Here is a 12,536-nt window from a genome sequence, read left to right as displayed (position 1 = left end):
TGGAATCATCAATTAGCGGGAAAGCACCACAAACCTGATATGGCTTATACATCCCTTGGTCCGATGTGTATAGATTAGAGAAAAAATTGGTAGCCTGTTTTTTAATATCGTCCATGTCATAGAGCCACCGACCATCCTCCTCCTTAATCGCATCTATCATATTACGGCGTCGTCTAATAATTATTTTTTTATGAAAATATGCAGTATTTTAATCACCAAATAAAACTCAATCCCTTCTCGACTTCTGTAGTCCTAACAGCTCCTTCTGCATCAAAACCTCCTACGGAGAGGTCGTCATTCTAAAGCTCTTTGAACTCCTCTAATCCTAGCCAGCAAAACCTTCTTCCTTCGAAAAATATTCCCAAATCTATTCTTATTCCAGTACTGCACTTGTTGGGTAAACTCTGAAACCACCTGATAGTAGGACCCTTCATTATTCCAATTAGCCTACATAAAATCTATAAACCTCAAATATGCTAGCCAAGCAGCCATGAAACGGAAAAGCTTTGAAGACTTATTGTTGCAGGGACTTTGATCAAATCGAATCAGCACAAGGCGATGATCAGACGCAACTTTTGGCAAGTGTAAAACTAAAGCATTAGGATTCTGTAAAAACCATGCCTTATTACAGACAATTCGATCAAGTGGCTTTGAAAGGGAACCACGCGACCAAGTGTATTGGGACCCTTAAACTACAAATCATGAAGCCCATTATTTTGAAACCAATTGCTGAAATTTTTACAAACACCGCTCGCCGTAGACGACCCCCCAATCTTCTCTCCTGGAAAACGAATCGAGTTAAAATCACCACCAACAATCCAAGGGTTATTGGTAGTAATAGCCAGGTGATTAAGATTATCCCAGAGCTCACGGTGGATAACAGGAACTGGACTAGCATACACTGTTGTAATCCAGGAGATTAGCACATTAGTAATCATAAGCTTAAGGTGTATAAATTGCTTATGATTAAAAACAATTTCTACATCAAATTGATCCCTCCATAGCAGCCATATTCCACCCGAAAATCCTACTGCTTCCACTCTATGAGATCGATCAAAACCACTTGTCTTAATGAAATTATTTGCTTTACACCCACTAATTCGCGATTCCATAACCACAATCATGGCCGGTTTATAGCTTTGAATAATGGTCTTAAAGGTTTGTCTAAAAGATTGGGAAGCCGCTCCCTGTACATTCCAAAACATTACCGACATCGTCATGACTAAATAAACATAGAGATATAAATGATCATTATATCGACTGCCCATGAACCTGCTTTGTACATGCCCCGGGCGTTTCCTCCACCATTGACTCTTCACCTTCAGACATTGCATCTTTAATTGCATCAGTTTCTATCAAAGCAAGTCCCCTGGTAACATTCTCAACACCCTCATCATCAGGACCATCCATAATGTCCGGGGGGTCATTTAGTTTTGGAGAATGTGGAATTTGTATTTCCTATAACTCGTCTTCAGCCAAAGTGTTGTTAACATGGTTTTTTTCCACATGTGTATTCAGCTGAGGCGAGCAAAACACAACAGTATGTTTGGTTGGGTCTAAGGTAGTTGGAATGGGAGCTATAACATGGCCAGTGGAATTTGCATGGGTAAAAAGGCAAGGGATGATGCTAGGGTTTGCATGGGTTATATTGTTTACGTCATTTTTATGGCTTATATATGGCATATGGGTGATATCAGTCATTTGGAAGGGTTTGGTTGATGTGGAGGCCTTGGGTAGGTTCTGTATAACAGCAATAACTTTTTTTCATTTATTGCCTTCAGTTAGCACTTTTTGAGGGCTTGGCGTTGGCTGGTATCTTGCCAGAGTCTTTACTAGTGGTAGCTTGGAATTTTGGATATGCATCGACCAAAACATGAAGGTCTAGGATTACACGATTAAAGGTCTCCTCCTGAATTTGGTCTAAAACTTGAAATTGTGAGACATTATCTCCTTGAAACGTTTTATTCCGATTCAGCTCCCCCACATTTTCCTTGCCACTAGTCGGTTTACAACCCCTCCTTGAAGCAACCATCCAAGGTCCAAAAGGTTCAAGGTGGGTAGCCCCCAACCTTCATCCTCCTGTAGTGCATTCACATCTCCTCGCTGTTTGTCTTTTCCCGAGCTCTCTTCTCCTCCAGGTTGCCCATCCTGTGTGGTCTCACTGCAATCCCCACTATTGTGACCATATCTGCCTCACTTAAAAAAAATGACTAGTAACCCTTCGTACTCAATCTTTTGAACCCTTCCATCCAGTTCGACTTGAGAGACTAAAGGTTTTGCAAGAGAGATCCTAACAGCAAGTCTTGCAAATTTACCTCGTGTCGACGATTCAGTATTGTCATCAAGTTTGATGACTTCCCCAACTACTTGACCAATTTTGTGAAGGGTTTTCTTATGATATAGATGAAGAGCTAGGTCAGGTAGCCGAATCCAAACATTGACATGCTCAAAATCCGTAACTGTGCTATCAAAGTCAGGCGTCCATTGCTGCACAATTAGATAATGGCCTAATATGATCCATGGACCTTTCGTCAAAGCATCCAAGGCATCCCCTGCAGCATGAAATCGTACTAGCAAATAATTATTTTCGAAGTTAATTACCGAATAACCCGTAGAAGGTTTCCACATACTAGCCAATCGAGCACAAAGAGCCTTATGTCCAATATTCCTTCCCAACAACTTTACCATGACCGAATTCTTCCATGGCTGAATTAGTTTCTCCTGTATCCTTGCCGAGAAGGTTATAGAGGGCATTACTCCATCATGATTCTCAAGCACATCACCCTCCTCAAACTCCCAGTCTGCTTCACTTCCTCCAAAACCAGCCTCCCTAAAATGTGAATCTCCAACTAGGGTTTCCTTATAAGTCACCAACGGTGGATTATCCTCATTCGTGCCTTCTTCCCTCATTCGAGCTTTTTTGTTGAATGCATCGCCTACAACGGCAGTGAAAAAACCTCGTGAAACTAGGGTTTTTGCCTCCTCCGAGGTTTTCGGAGCTTCCTGACATATCGGCCTCAATATCTTTTATTTTTATGAGTGGGTGAACATACCACCAACATGGAGTATTATTGATAAACAAAATAAAAACTTACAAATATAGTATAGAACTTGTAAATTAAGTGTAAAATAAGATATAAATTATGTAAATGAAACATAAGACTGGCAAATAAAAAGTAAAACAAGTAAATCAATATAAGAATTATTGAAAAAAATAAATACCTACAAATGTAAAATAAGAATTCATTGTAATAATTATTACCATATATATATATTTGTTGATTTTTTTTCTAAATTGAATAATAATAGCTTTGGGTTTATGTAATATAAGTGATGATATATGTGAAGTTTTATTAAGAATAAGGCTTATTCTCAAAATCAAATTTTGAAAAACTATACTTTTTTATATTTTTCAAAGCTATTTGTAAGATAAGGTGATATTGCATCATTCATGAAGTATGTATAAAATAGAAAATTGAATCCACTTTTGATGATATATCATTTATGTCCAATAACATAATAATATCTTTTTATTTCATTTTGGCTTGATCTACATCAAGAAAAATAATTTTGCATAATTAACTTGTGAAGTAATTAGTACTGTGATAGAAAATGGAAAAAAAAATTATGAATGTCCCAGAATGAATATAGAATTTATGGTCAAACTAGTTCAACAAAACTTATTCCAGTTATTTTGTTTTTAGTCGATGAGTGATTTTTTCTTTATTTAATTAAATTAATTGAATAAATTATTTCTTCATAATCAAGTGCAATAATGACCATTCTCATATTTGAAAATGCACCAATGATCATCGTCATCATTCTTTGATAGCTCGCAAATTGACTCACATTATAGTTATATAATATATATTACGTTGCATATATATAGCATTCGTTCACTGTGGTATGTCTGATTTGGTGGCCCGTATAGGTCGGCATCGGCAACAGTAAGAAAACGGTTGTCATCTTGTAGCTGGATATGCATGTCTATGTGTCAATATTTTTGTCTTAAAGAATTGATTTACTTTTTTAAGACCTCCAAAAAACTTTTTTTGGGTTCCTTTCCAATCGAATATTTAAATGCCAGAAGCAACAAAAAGATAGAGACGCGATTTGAAATGAGATTTTTTTTCCCAGGGTGGTCAACTGAATCAACATCTTTCTTACTGGAGCTTTTGTTTGCTAAATAGCACACTTGTTGTTTACTGCTTTATAGTGTTATACTTGTTTGAGGATGCTGTCATGCCCAATTTACTGCCCCCTGAATCTGAAACATCTACATATGAATCTTGAATTATGTGACATTTCTACTGTGGTTGAGTCTGCTACTTGCTTTTAGATTTCATCTAATTATTAAAATCTTCTATAGCATTTTTTATTTTTAACTTTAAAATATCTTTGGCAGTTCTGTTGATTCCCGAATGTGAAGGCTTCTTCTTAGGAGTCATCTGGCATTACTAAAATATAACAGATTATTCTGAATTTAACATTTTATTGGAAATAACAGAAACAATTTTGTACGGAATTTTGTATTGTTTGAAAATGTGATGAAACAATTGAAGGCAATTCAAAAGTCATAAATTAATTGTTATCCTCTTTAAGGGAGGCTGGGAGAATGATGAAACAGTTTAGGAGGTTGCAGTGCAAAGCTATTGAAGAAGCTGGATTTTGAGGGGAACTAACGGTGAATTTTACATTCAATCGATGCATTATTACGAGTTTTGGATATCAATTGTTTATGTGTTATGTTTTTATAAATACAGCTTCAAATAATGTCTTGGACATTCCATGAGATGTATATTAATACACATGCTATTGAGGATATTTTATTTTGTGATTCATGCATTTACCTCCTCATACATATCACTATTTCATGCAGATGCATCTTGGGTGTAATGATTTTTATTTTTGTCCAATATTTGGTATGTAAGGTGGAGCTGCTGTAAGTTGCAAATAGATGTAAATTGTTGACCTTTTATACAATTCCTATGGAAAGAGAAAGAAAATTCCAGAAAGATGGGTTACTTCCTCTGATTAATACCATATTAAAATGTATCGAACAAGATTTACATAGTGGAGTTATAATAGGAATATGTGACAAAGATGATTACATGTAGAAGGAGATATTTAGAATACTGGTAGATACTTAGAACACTGAGGAGATGCTTTCAGCTAACCTGATAAACAGACCTGGTCTTTTGCTCGGTTGGTTTGATATTTGGTGCTAGCATACTATATTTGAGGAATAACATTTAAAGTAGTGCCAGGGATCCCAATATTTGGATTTCAATTTGAGTTCCAATTGATATGACAATAATTTATAAAATGGTAGAATAGAGTAATAAGTGAATTTACATTCAACATCCAGTAGACGAGTGACGTAGCAATGGGAAAGGTTGGGATCCTTACGTTGTCGAACATTTAACAGTAAAATGATGCCAGGATAGATGGCTGACTCTGATCATATATCACTGTCGCCTAGTTTCCTGATATTTAGCCACAGAGAGCAGTGCAGATTATACATCAATCCTTGCCCGGTAACAGCAGTTTATCATTTTTTTTTTTCAATTTAGGTTTCACAAGAAACCACATTATATTAGGGGATGCTTCACACTGTTGTCTCTAAAACTTTTTCTCGTTTCAGGTTAATTATTTTCATTTTCAAGGTCAACAGTCTTGGGTCAAAATTTCTCCACAATTGAAGATGGCTTGTCAATTCCAACTTTCCAAATTTGATAGTATATTCAGTGGAATTCTTGGTGTTTATATTATTAAGATTGCATATCTCTGTTGTGCCAGCTTCTGCATCAGGTTACTGCATCAAGTTAATTGTGGAGCGAATATTGATTCTCAAACAGATGTGAGATAAATTATAAATCATCCTTGCTTTCAAACTATAGTTACAAGTGTTAAACAAACAATGTGTAAAAGCCAAAACTACCCAACAGCAGTACCAAATGAAGCCGTAATTTGCTAAAAAGATCTAATTTTAGCAGCTGACATCACTCTTAACATGTTTTAAGCATTTTATTCAATCATTTTTAGTGATTTTTGTTTGATTATGAGGACTATGGTATTTCTTTATTTTTGTTCCTGTATTCTGATATAGATAGCAACTCATGCTTACTTAGTTACTTATTTCAAGATTTTCTTGGGTATTATCAATGGTGGTTTTAGATATAGACGAATAAGGCGGTTGGCTCATACTTTGAGAATGCCTCTTTTTCTAATATTTCCTTATTTCGAATTATTTGATTTTGACCATTAATTCTCTAATTAATAAAAAAATTCTAAATTACGTATTGTAGGAAATAGGAATCTTTCTAATTGCTAATCATCCTACAATTAAGATTTTTTAATTAAAAATCTATATTTATTAACCTTAACGTTAAAAAGATATAATTAATAATATTATTTAATAGGTAATTCATTCATTATTAGTCTTTTTTAAAAAAAATATTTACCTTTTCAATTTCCTAAAAGAATTTAATTATTCAACATCTTAATTTTTAACTTTTAGTCTTTAATTTCTATTAAAAACATTATAATCTCAAAAATCAGTAGATGAAAAAATTACTTGATCTCTTCTCAACAAAGAAAATTATTATATTCATTGATTCATTTAAAAAAGGAAAAATTTATTTCTAAAATGCTATATCTATTAACTAGTCATCAATTCATTATCTCAACTTTTTCTATATTCTATCATTTTGAATATTTTATTTGAAAATAATATTTTTCTTATTTATTTGTTTGTTTATTTATAATGATTATAATGGAAGGAAAAAAATATTTTCTTGACAAATTTTTTTAGGTTTTGTTTTTGAAATTTTTTATAATTTTTTTAATTATTGTTGAAATTTAAATATTAAAGACGGAATGAATTTTGAATTTTTTTAATATTTTTTTCAGTATTGAAATTATAAAATAAAAAGAAAAGATCCCTCATAAAAGCCGACGCTGGGTATTATCACTTTAAGAATAAAACACACCAAGATGAATTTAGCCCACAAGGTTTATGTAAAGCATCAATGTTTGCTTTGTTTGTCAAGGACGAGCACAATTCAAGCCGAAACAAAGCAGTCAAATAAGAAGTTGGCTTATTATACCTGTAGCGATTGAGTGTTGTGGACATCCGTGGATGAGAGAGGCTCCGGAGGATGGCTTCTGTAAATGGCATGCAGATTATCTCTATAAGCGAAATTGATTTGCTAAAGTTCTGTTTGTAATTGAGGTGTTGTAATTTAAAAGTTACAAAGCTACTGTGCAAAACAAATTATAATTATAAAATAAAAGTCGATATTATGTAGTAATTAAAATTTTTAAATAATAATTTCAACAAAATTAGTAAAGATAAGATATTTGTTTTTATCATTCATGTATAAAATCAAATCAATTTAGCTTCCAAGCTACAAGAAACACTTTTCTAAACACAATAATTACAGCTACCCAACCTTAATCCCAAAAAAACTATAAGTGTGCATAGAATGATAGCGCATTTTATAGGTGGAGTATCCTTTGTGTTAACCGTTTTGGGAAATCTTATTTCATTGACTGGTCATAAGCAAATTACTAATCATTTTTGTTTTTAGAAATATGTATTTTTGGGTAAATCTCAAATTACTTTTCTCCGAATTGATTATCTTAAAATTACTCCCTTATTTTTGAAAACCTCATGTTATCCTCATTTTTATTCAAGAGATAAGGAAAAAATGGGGGTAAGTTAAATGAAATTATTTTCTTCTAAACAAAAATGAGAGGAAAATTTGAGGTTTTCAAAAGTAAGGAAGTGACTTAAAATAGCTAATTCACAAAAAAGATAATCCGATTAACCTTTTTTTTTTGTTTATTATTATTATTTTGAAAAGATCATCCATATGCTAAAAATTTATTTGAATGGTCATACTGACCTCTTTGTCTTTATAAATGGTCATATAAACATCTTTTTATCAACTATATCAATTATAACAACCAAAAAATTAACTTAATATAAAATGCATATATAATACTAAAATCTATAAAATAATATAAATTTTAAAAAATTATTTTAACATTATTAATCTATTAGATATGTTTTAATATTAATACAAATCTATTTTAGAAATTAATTATATTACTATTTAACATTCAAAATAACTTACAAAGTCTTTGTTATATGTTTTATTTATAATATTTCCCATATTATTTTTGTATATTATGTTTATATTAGCATAAATTTTAAAGTTAATTTTGGATTAATTGATTTAAGTATAAATAAAATATGGCATGAGGATAATAGCCTAATTTGCATGATAAATATGTGTAATTTGATCAATTATATTTATTTTAATATTTTATTTGTATTTATATGTTATTTTATTTATTATTTTTATTTTAGCATTGTATTTATATTTATTATAAAATCTTTTACCATAATCAAATGGTAAAATAGTTTTTTTTAAAAAAAAAAAGAGTCGGTATGACTATTTCTAGAATTAAGAGAATCTACGTGAACATTTAAGTCAACCTTGGAGATATGATTGGCTTTCTTCCTTATTGTTTTCATGGTCTTAGTTGCTTCTCAAGTTTTGCCCTCTTTTTTTAATTCATGGGTGCTTATACTTCACGAGAATCTGTTGGCCTTCCTTTTACATATTTTTTATTTTTTTGTTTGTGTTTTTTTTTATAATTTATTTGACTTATTTCTTTGCATTAGATTTTTTTTTAATTAGCAAATTCCAGTAAAAGGGTGAAATTAGTTAAATTAGATCATAAACACTTTAATCTTAATTATAATACTTAGAACAATTAGAACAATGCCTAACACTCAAGCTTCACTTAGGACAATGCCTAACCACATAAATAAGAAAAAATAAATTTACACCCTAAGGTCTAATTAGCTACAAGGGATGTTTTGCGAATTGGACATCACAGCTATTATGAAGAAGACCACATTTCAATTTTTTTAAATAAAAAAAATCGCTGTAATGACGGTTACAGCACAATATGGTCACTAAATCTTAATAAAAAAAACAGCGCAATATTGTCACTAGATCTTAACCCAAAAAAAAAAAACTTAAATTTACACCCAATAAGATTGTTGAATTATAAAAATTATTTGAAGAATGAATGGGAGAGAAAACAAATTGTAAACTGCCTACCAACTTTGTGCATGAATTCACCAGCATGGGGCAGAAATTTTACCCAAATTTATGAAAAGAAACTGCTGAAAACCCTGCAAAAATCCCGTGACAAAAGTAGAACCAATCAACAATACATATTCCATTTTTCTTATCGATGAATCCAAAAAAGAAAGAGACAGAAATACAGAGAACCCGTGACAAAAAGGTACAAAATAATTTTATTTGGTTCTCATTAGAGTCCCCACAATTCCTCCCATAAAAAGTTAATTAGAAATAATGACAAACAAACCTCACGCGGCTAAAATTACCCATTACAGGACCCACAAGAAAAAGGGAAAACAAGTACAAACTTATCTCACAATTCTATATCTAAGTGCAAAGCTCACGGGCGACACCGAGCCTTGAATTGGGCACATCATAGAGGATTCTGTGGTTTTGTTGCTGCATATTGGCAATGACATTAAGCACTGAGTTGACGTTGTCTGGAGCTGCAGCCATGGCCAAGCATGTGATGCTCCCTGCAGTGCTGTGGATTAGAAGGTTGTCTTGTGGTAGAGTCACGTTCATGCCTGAGAACATCAACGTGATTGTCGGTGCAACGATTGGGACCGAGTAGCACGTGTCGAATCCGCCTAGGGATGTCACTGTTAAGTTACTCCCTACGCGTCTACGGAACACGTCTCTCACTGCGGTGTAAGCTGGCGCCACCAGTCTGGTAAAAACTGTGCCTGATTACTCAAAAAAATGAAAAATTAATTAGTAGTGGAAACCTTTTTTTTTTTTTTACTAAGGTTTGAATGATAATGAGAAATTTCACTCACTATATGCTAGTTTTTACTCTCAATTATTACTTAAATTTAAATGGTCATGAGTGCAAATGTATGAGCAAATTACATTTGCACTCAAATAAGTTAGTAGGGTTGGCAACGCGATCGGATGGCCAGAATTTATCGATCATGATTCTATCCTAATTGATAATTAGAACACAATTTCATATGTCTTGATCCGATTGGGATCTCGAATCTGATCCGGATGAGCTATAGATTCTCTAAGAGACGACATGTCATACACCTACATATATATATATTAATTTTAAAACTACTTGTCACATAAATATGACCGATATGTCAGAGGTATATAATTCAACAAAATTTCATACTTAATACCATCCTAAACGGGCGGAGATCTCGAATTCGATCCAAATTCGTAGAATTCTGCCAATCTTATAAGTTGCAGCAGCGCTGGTGAAAACGAATTATTAAAATGCGTAAAGTTGATGCCTAAATGCAAAGCACTAAAATTTATGAATGTGATATTAGTTGACTCAAAAACTGTTTCATTGCCACTCGTTTGTCCCAATTAAAAGACTACAAAATTGGACCAACCAATCTCTAGACATGGAATTAAAAGTACCGCATATGGTAATACAGATCTATATATGTATATAGTCATTCTCTAGTGTGGGCGTTCGATGTATGTGTATATAGACGTGTGTGTGTGTGTGTATGTATGTATTAACAATTTTACCAGAATCAATAATAGTGCCAGCGCCGGTTGTGGGATTGAACTGTAAGGCACCAGGTGGGATATCAACAACTCTTCTGCCAACCCTAATGGCCAACAAATTAACATAGTAAAGTGATGATCTTCTTGGGTTTTTAAGCAATGGTGTATACTTAATCCGCTTGGGCTGACCAATGGGTCCTAATCTTAATGACCCAGAAAAGCTAAGTGCCTTGAAGCTGGGCAAACAGTAAGAAAAAGTGGACTGATAGAGGTTCTGTGTTTGTGCCAAAAGGGATAATGAGCCACGACCCAGGCCCAACAGGCCTTGGGGCGGCACCGAGTTGCCCGTGGCCTTTTGGATGCAGCCGAAGGTGTAACCAGGGACTATATCAGTGGCCAGGGAGATAGTGTCCTGTGAGAGGTTTGCGGCAATGGTGGAGCTGCCGTAGGTCAAATTGAATGCACACGCGCCACCCCCGCAGGTGGGATTGGGTACCTGTAATTTCACGTGCAATGTGTTAGTGTTTGAATATATATGATCTTGTGATGTGCAAAGTGTCATTCCGGAGGAAAACTGACTTTAACTTGTAGCTTCTTAACTTATGATTGCCCGTGAACCTTTCAGTCACAAGATGACATAATTGCTTTGTCCCCATAGATAAAGATATATACTTTATATCTAAACGATTAAAAAATTAAAAAATTAAAGAACTGCTTGTCGTTCAATGGAGGGACTTAGTGCTGCAATGGTCTAATAATTAACTCTAACGCCACCAGGATGTAATTATGCCAATGAATTGTATTAATTAACATCTCTAATGGATTTGTTGACATTAATTTGATAATAGTTGAGATATATCACAAGAAATAAAAATTAATTACCTGCTTGCATTGAGCAGCTTGGCAACCAAGGTTTTTGAATGTGGTGGATTGAGCAGAATTAAAAACGGTGGAAGAGCAGCCAACACAGCCAGTGCATGGAACCCAAGCAGCATCATTGCTAGTATCCATGGCCATGAGCAAGGTTTGTGCCGGTGTCCCAATTTTTGCCCTAACAATATAAGTAGGGCTTTGGGTGATCTGCCTGCCAGAGGCTATGGGCACAACAGATTTCCTGGCGACAGCAAGGCTGGACAAGAACTGCAGCCGTGCCTGATCTTTGGCCAGCATTTCGAGCACACTTTCTTCCCATGAAAGTGGCTTTGACGGCTTAAAAGGAGAGCATGGGCTGAAAACATGAAAAACTTGGAGAGTTGAGCTATGGTCTTGGGTGTCACATATAGGGTTTAGGCCTTCAGAAAGGGAGAACAAGAAAAGGAAGGCTAGAAAGAAGACTAGTTGAGGTTTCATGGCTTTGATTTTTTTTTTTTTTCTTCCTTTTGGGTTTTTGTGAGTTGAGTGATAGAGCTTGAGTGAGTGCGATTATATATATAGGAGAGCAAGTATGGGATGTATGAGGATCTAGCAGTGAGTGTGTGAGAGTCTTCGCTAACAGACTGTACTCCATTTGCATTTGCCTTTGTAGACTGGCCCCTCCCACATGATGTCAAATCTACCTAGAGATGGTATCTTTGCTACATATCTTCACTACCGAAAAATTTGATCTATCTTTATTGTGTTTTTACAAGTAATAGTTTAAGAAAGAGTAAGACCTTTTTAAGCGACTTTTTAAAATTTAAATTTTAAAAAAAAAAATTCTCTTTTTTTTTTAGATTTTTATAATTTGGTGGTAAAAAATTAAGGTCATAGCGATTTTTTTATCCGTCTAGAGCCTAAACAGAAACAAATATAGAAAATAAGAAAAATGTGTTTAATTTTTCTTCCATATCTTCATGAAATATTTTGAAAATATTGTTCTTATATATTTTTAATCCTTATATTTTGAATTAAGTATCCTTTGTTTTGAAA

At 33.7% G+C, this 12,536-nt stretch overlaps 1 protein-coding gene across 1 annotated transcript; it reads right to left on the bottom strand.

Annotated features, from left to right (window-relative positions):
- Positions 1–9,317: 9,317 nt before the first annotated feature.
- LOC102630280 (aspartyl protease AED3) lies at positions 9,318–12,110 on the bottom strand. The gene is made up of 3 exons (XM_006465687.4): positions 11,511–12,110; positions 10,650–11,124; positions 9,318–9,850 (listed from the first exon to the last, which is right to left on the bottom strand). The coding sequence occupies exons 1-3, from the start codon at positions 11,976–11,978 to the stop codon at positions 9,492–9,494; spliced, it is 1,302 nt and encodes a 433-aa protein (XP_006465750.1). The 5' UTR covers positions 11,979–12,110; the 3' UTR covers positions 9,318–9,491.
- Positions 12,111–12,536: the final 426 nt, after the last annotated feature.

The sequence above is a fragment of the Citrus sinensis genome, chromosome 5, assembly GCF_022201045.2.
Source record: "Citrus sinensis cultivar Valencia sweet orange chromosome 5, DVS_A1.0, whole genome shotgun sequence".
NCBI lineage: Eukaryota > Viridiplantae > Streptophyta > Magnoliopsida > Sapindales > Rutaceae > Citrus > Citrus sinensis.
This window is presented reverse-complemented; position numbering and strand designations above follow the sequence as displayed.

Excerpts from the sequence above, each read along its gene's own strand:
- LOC102630280 (XM_006465687.4), bottom strand. The coding sequence starts at position 11,978 with ATGAAACCTCAACTAGTCTTCTTTCTAGCCTTCCTTTTCTTGTTCTCC. Across the intron at positions 11,125-11,510 it reads AAGCTGCTCAATGCAAGCAG|GTACCCAATCCCACCTGCGG; the intron begins GTAATTAATTTT and ends GTGAAATTACAG. Across the intron at positions 9,851-10,649 it reads TGGCACTATTATTGATTCTG|GCACAGTTTTTACCAGACTG; the intron begins GTAAAATTGTTA and ends TTGAGTAATCAG.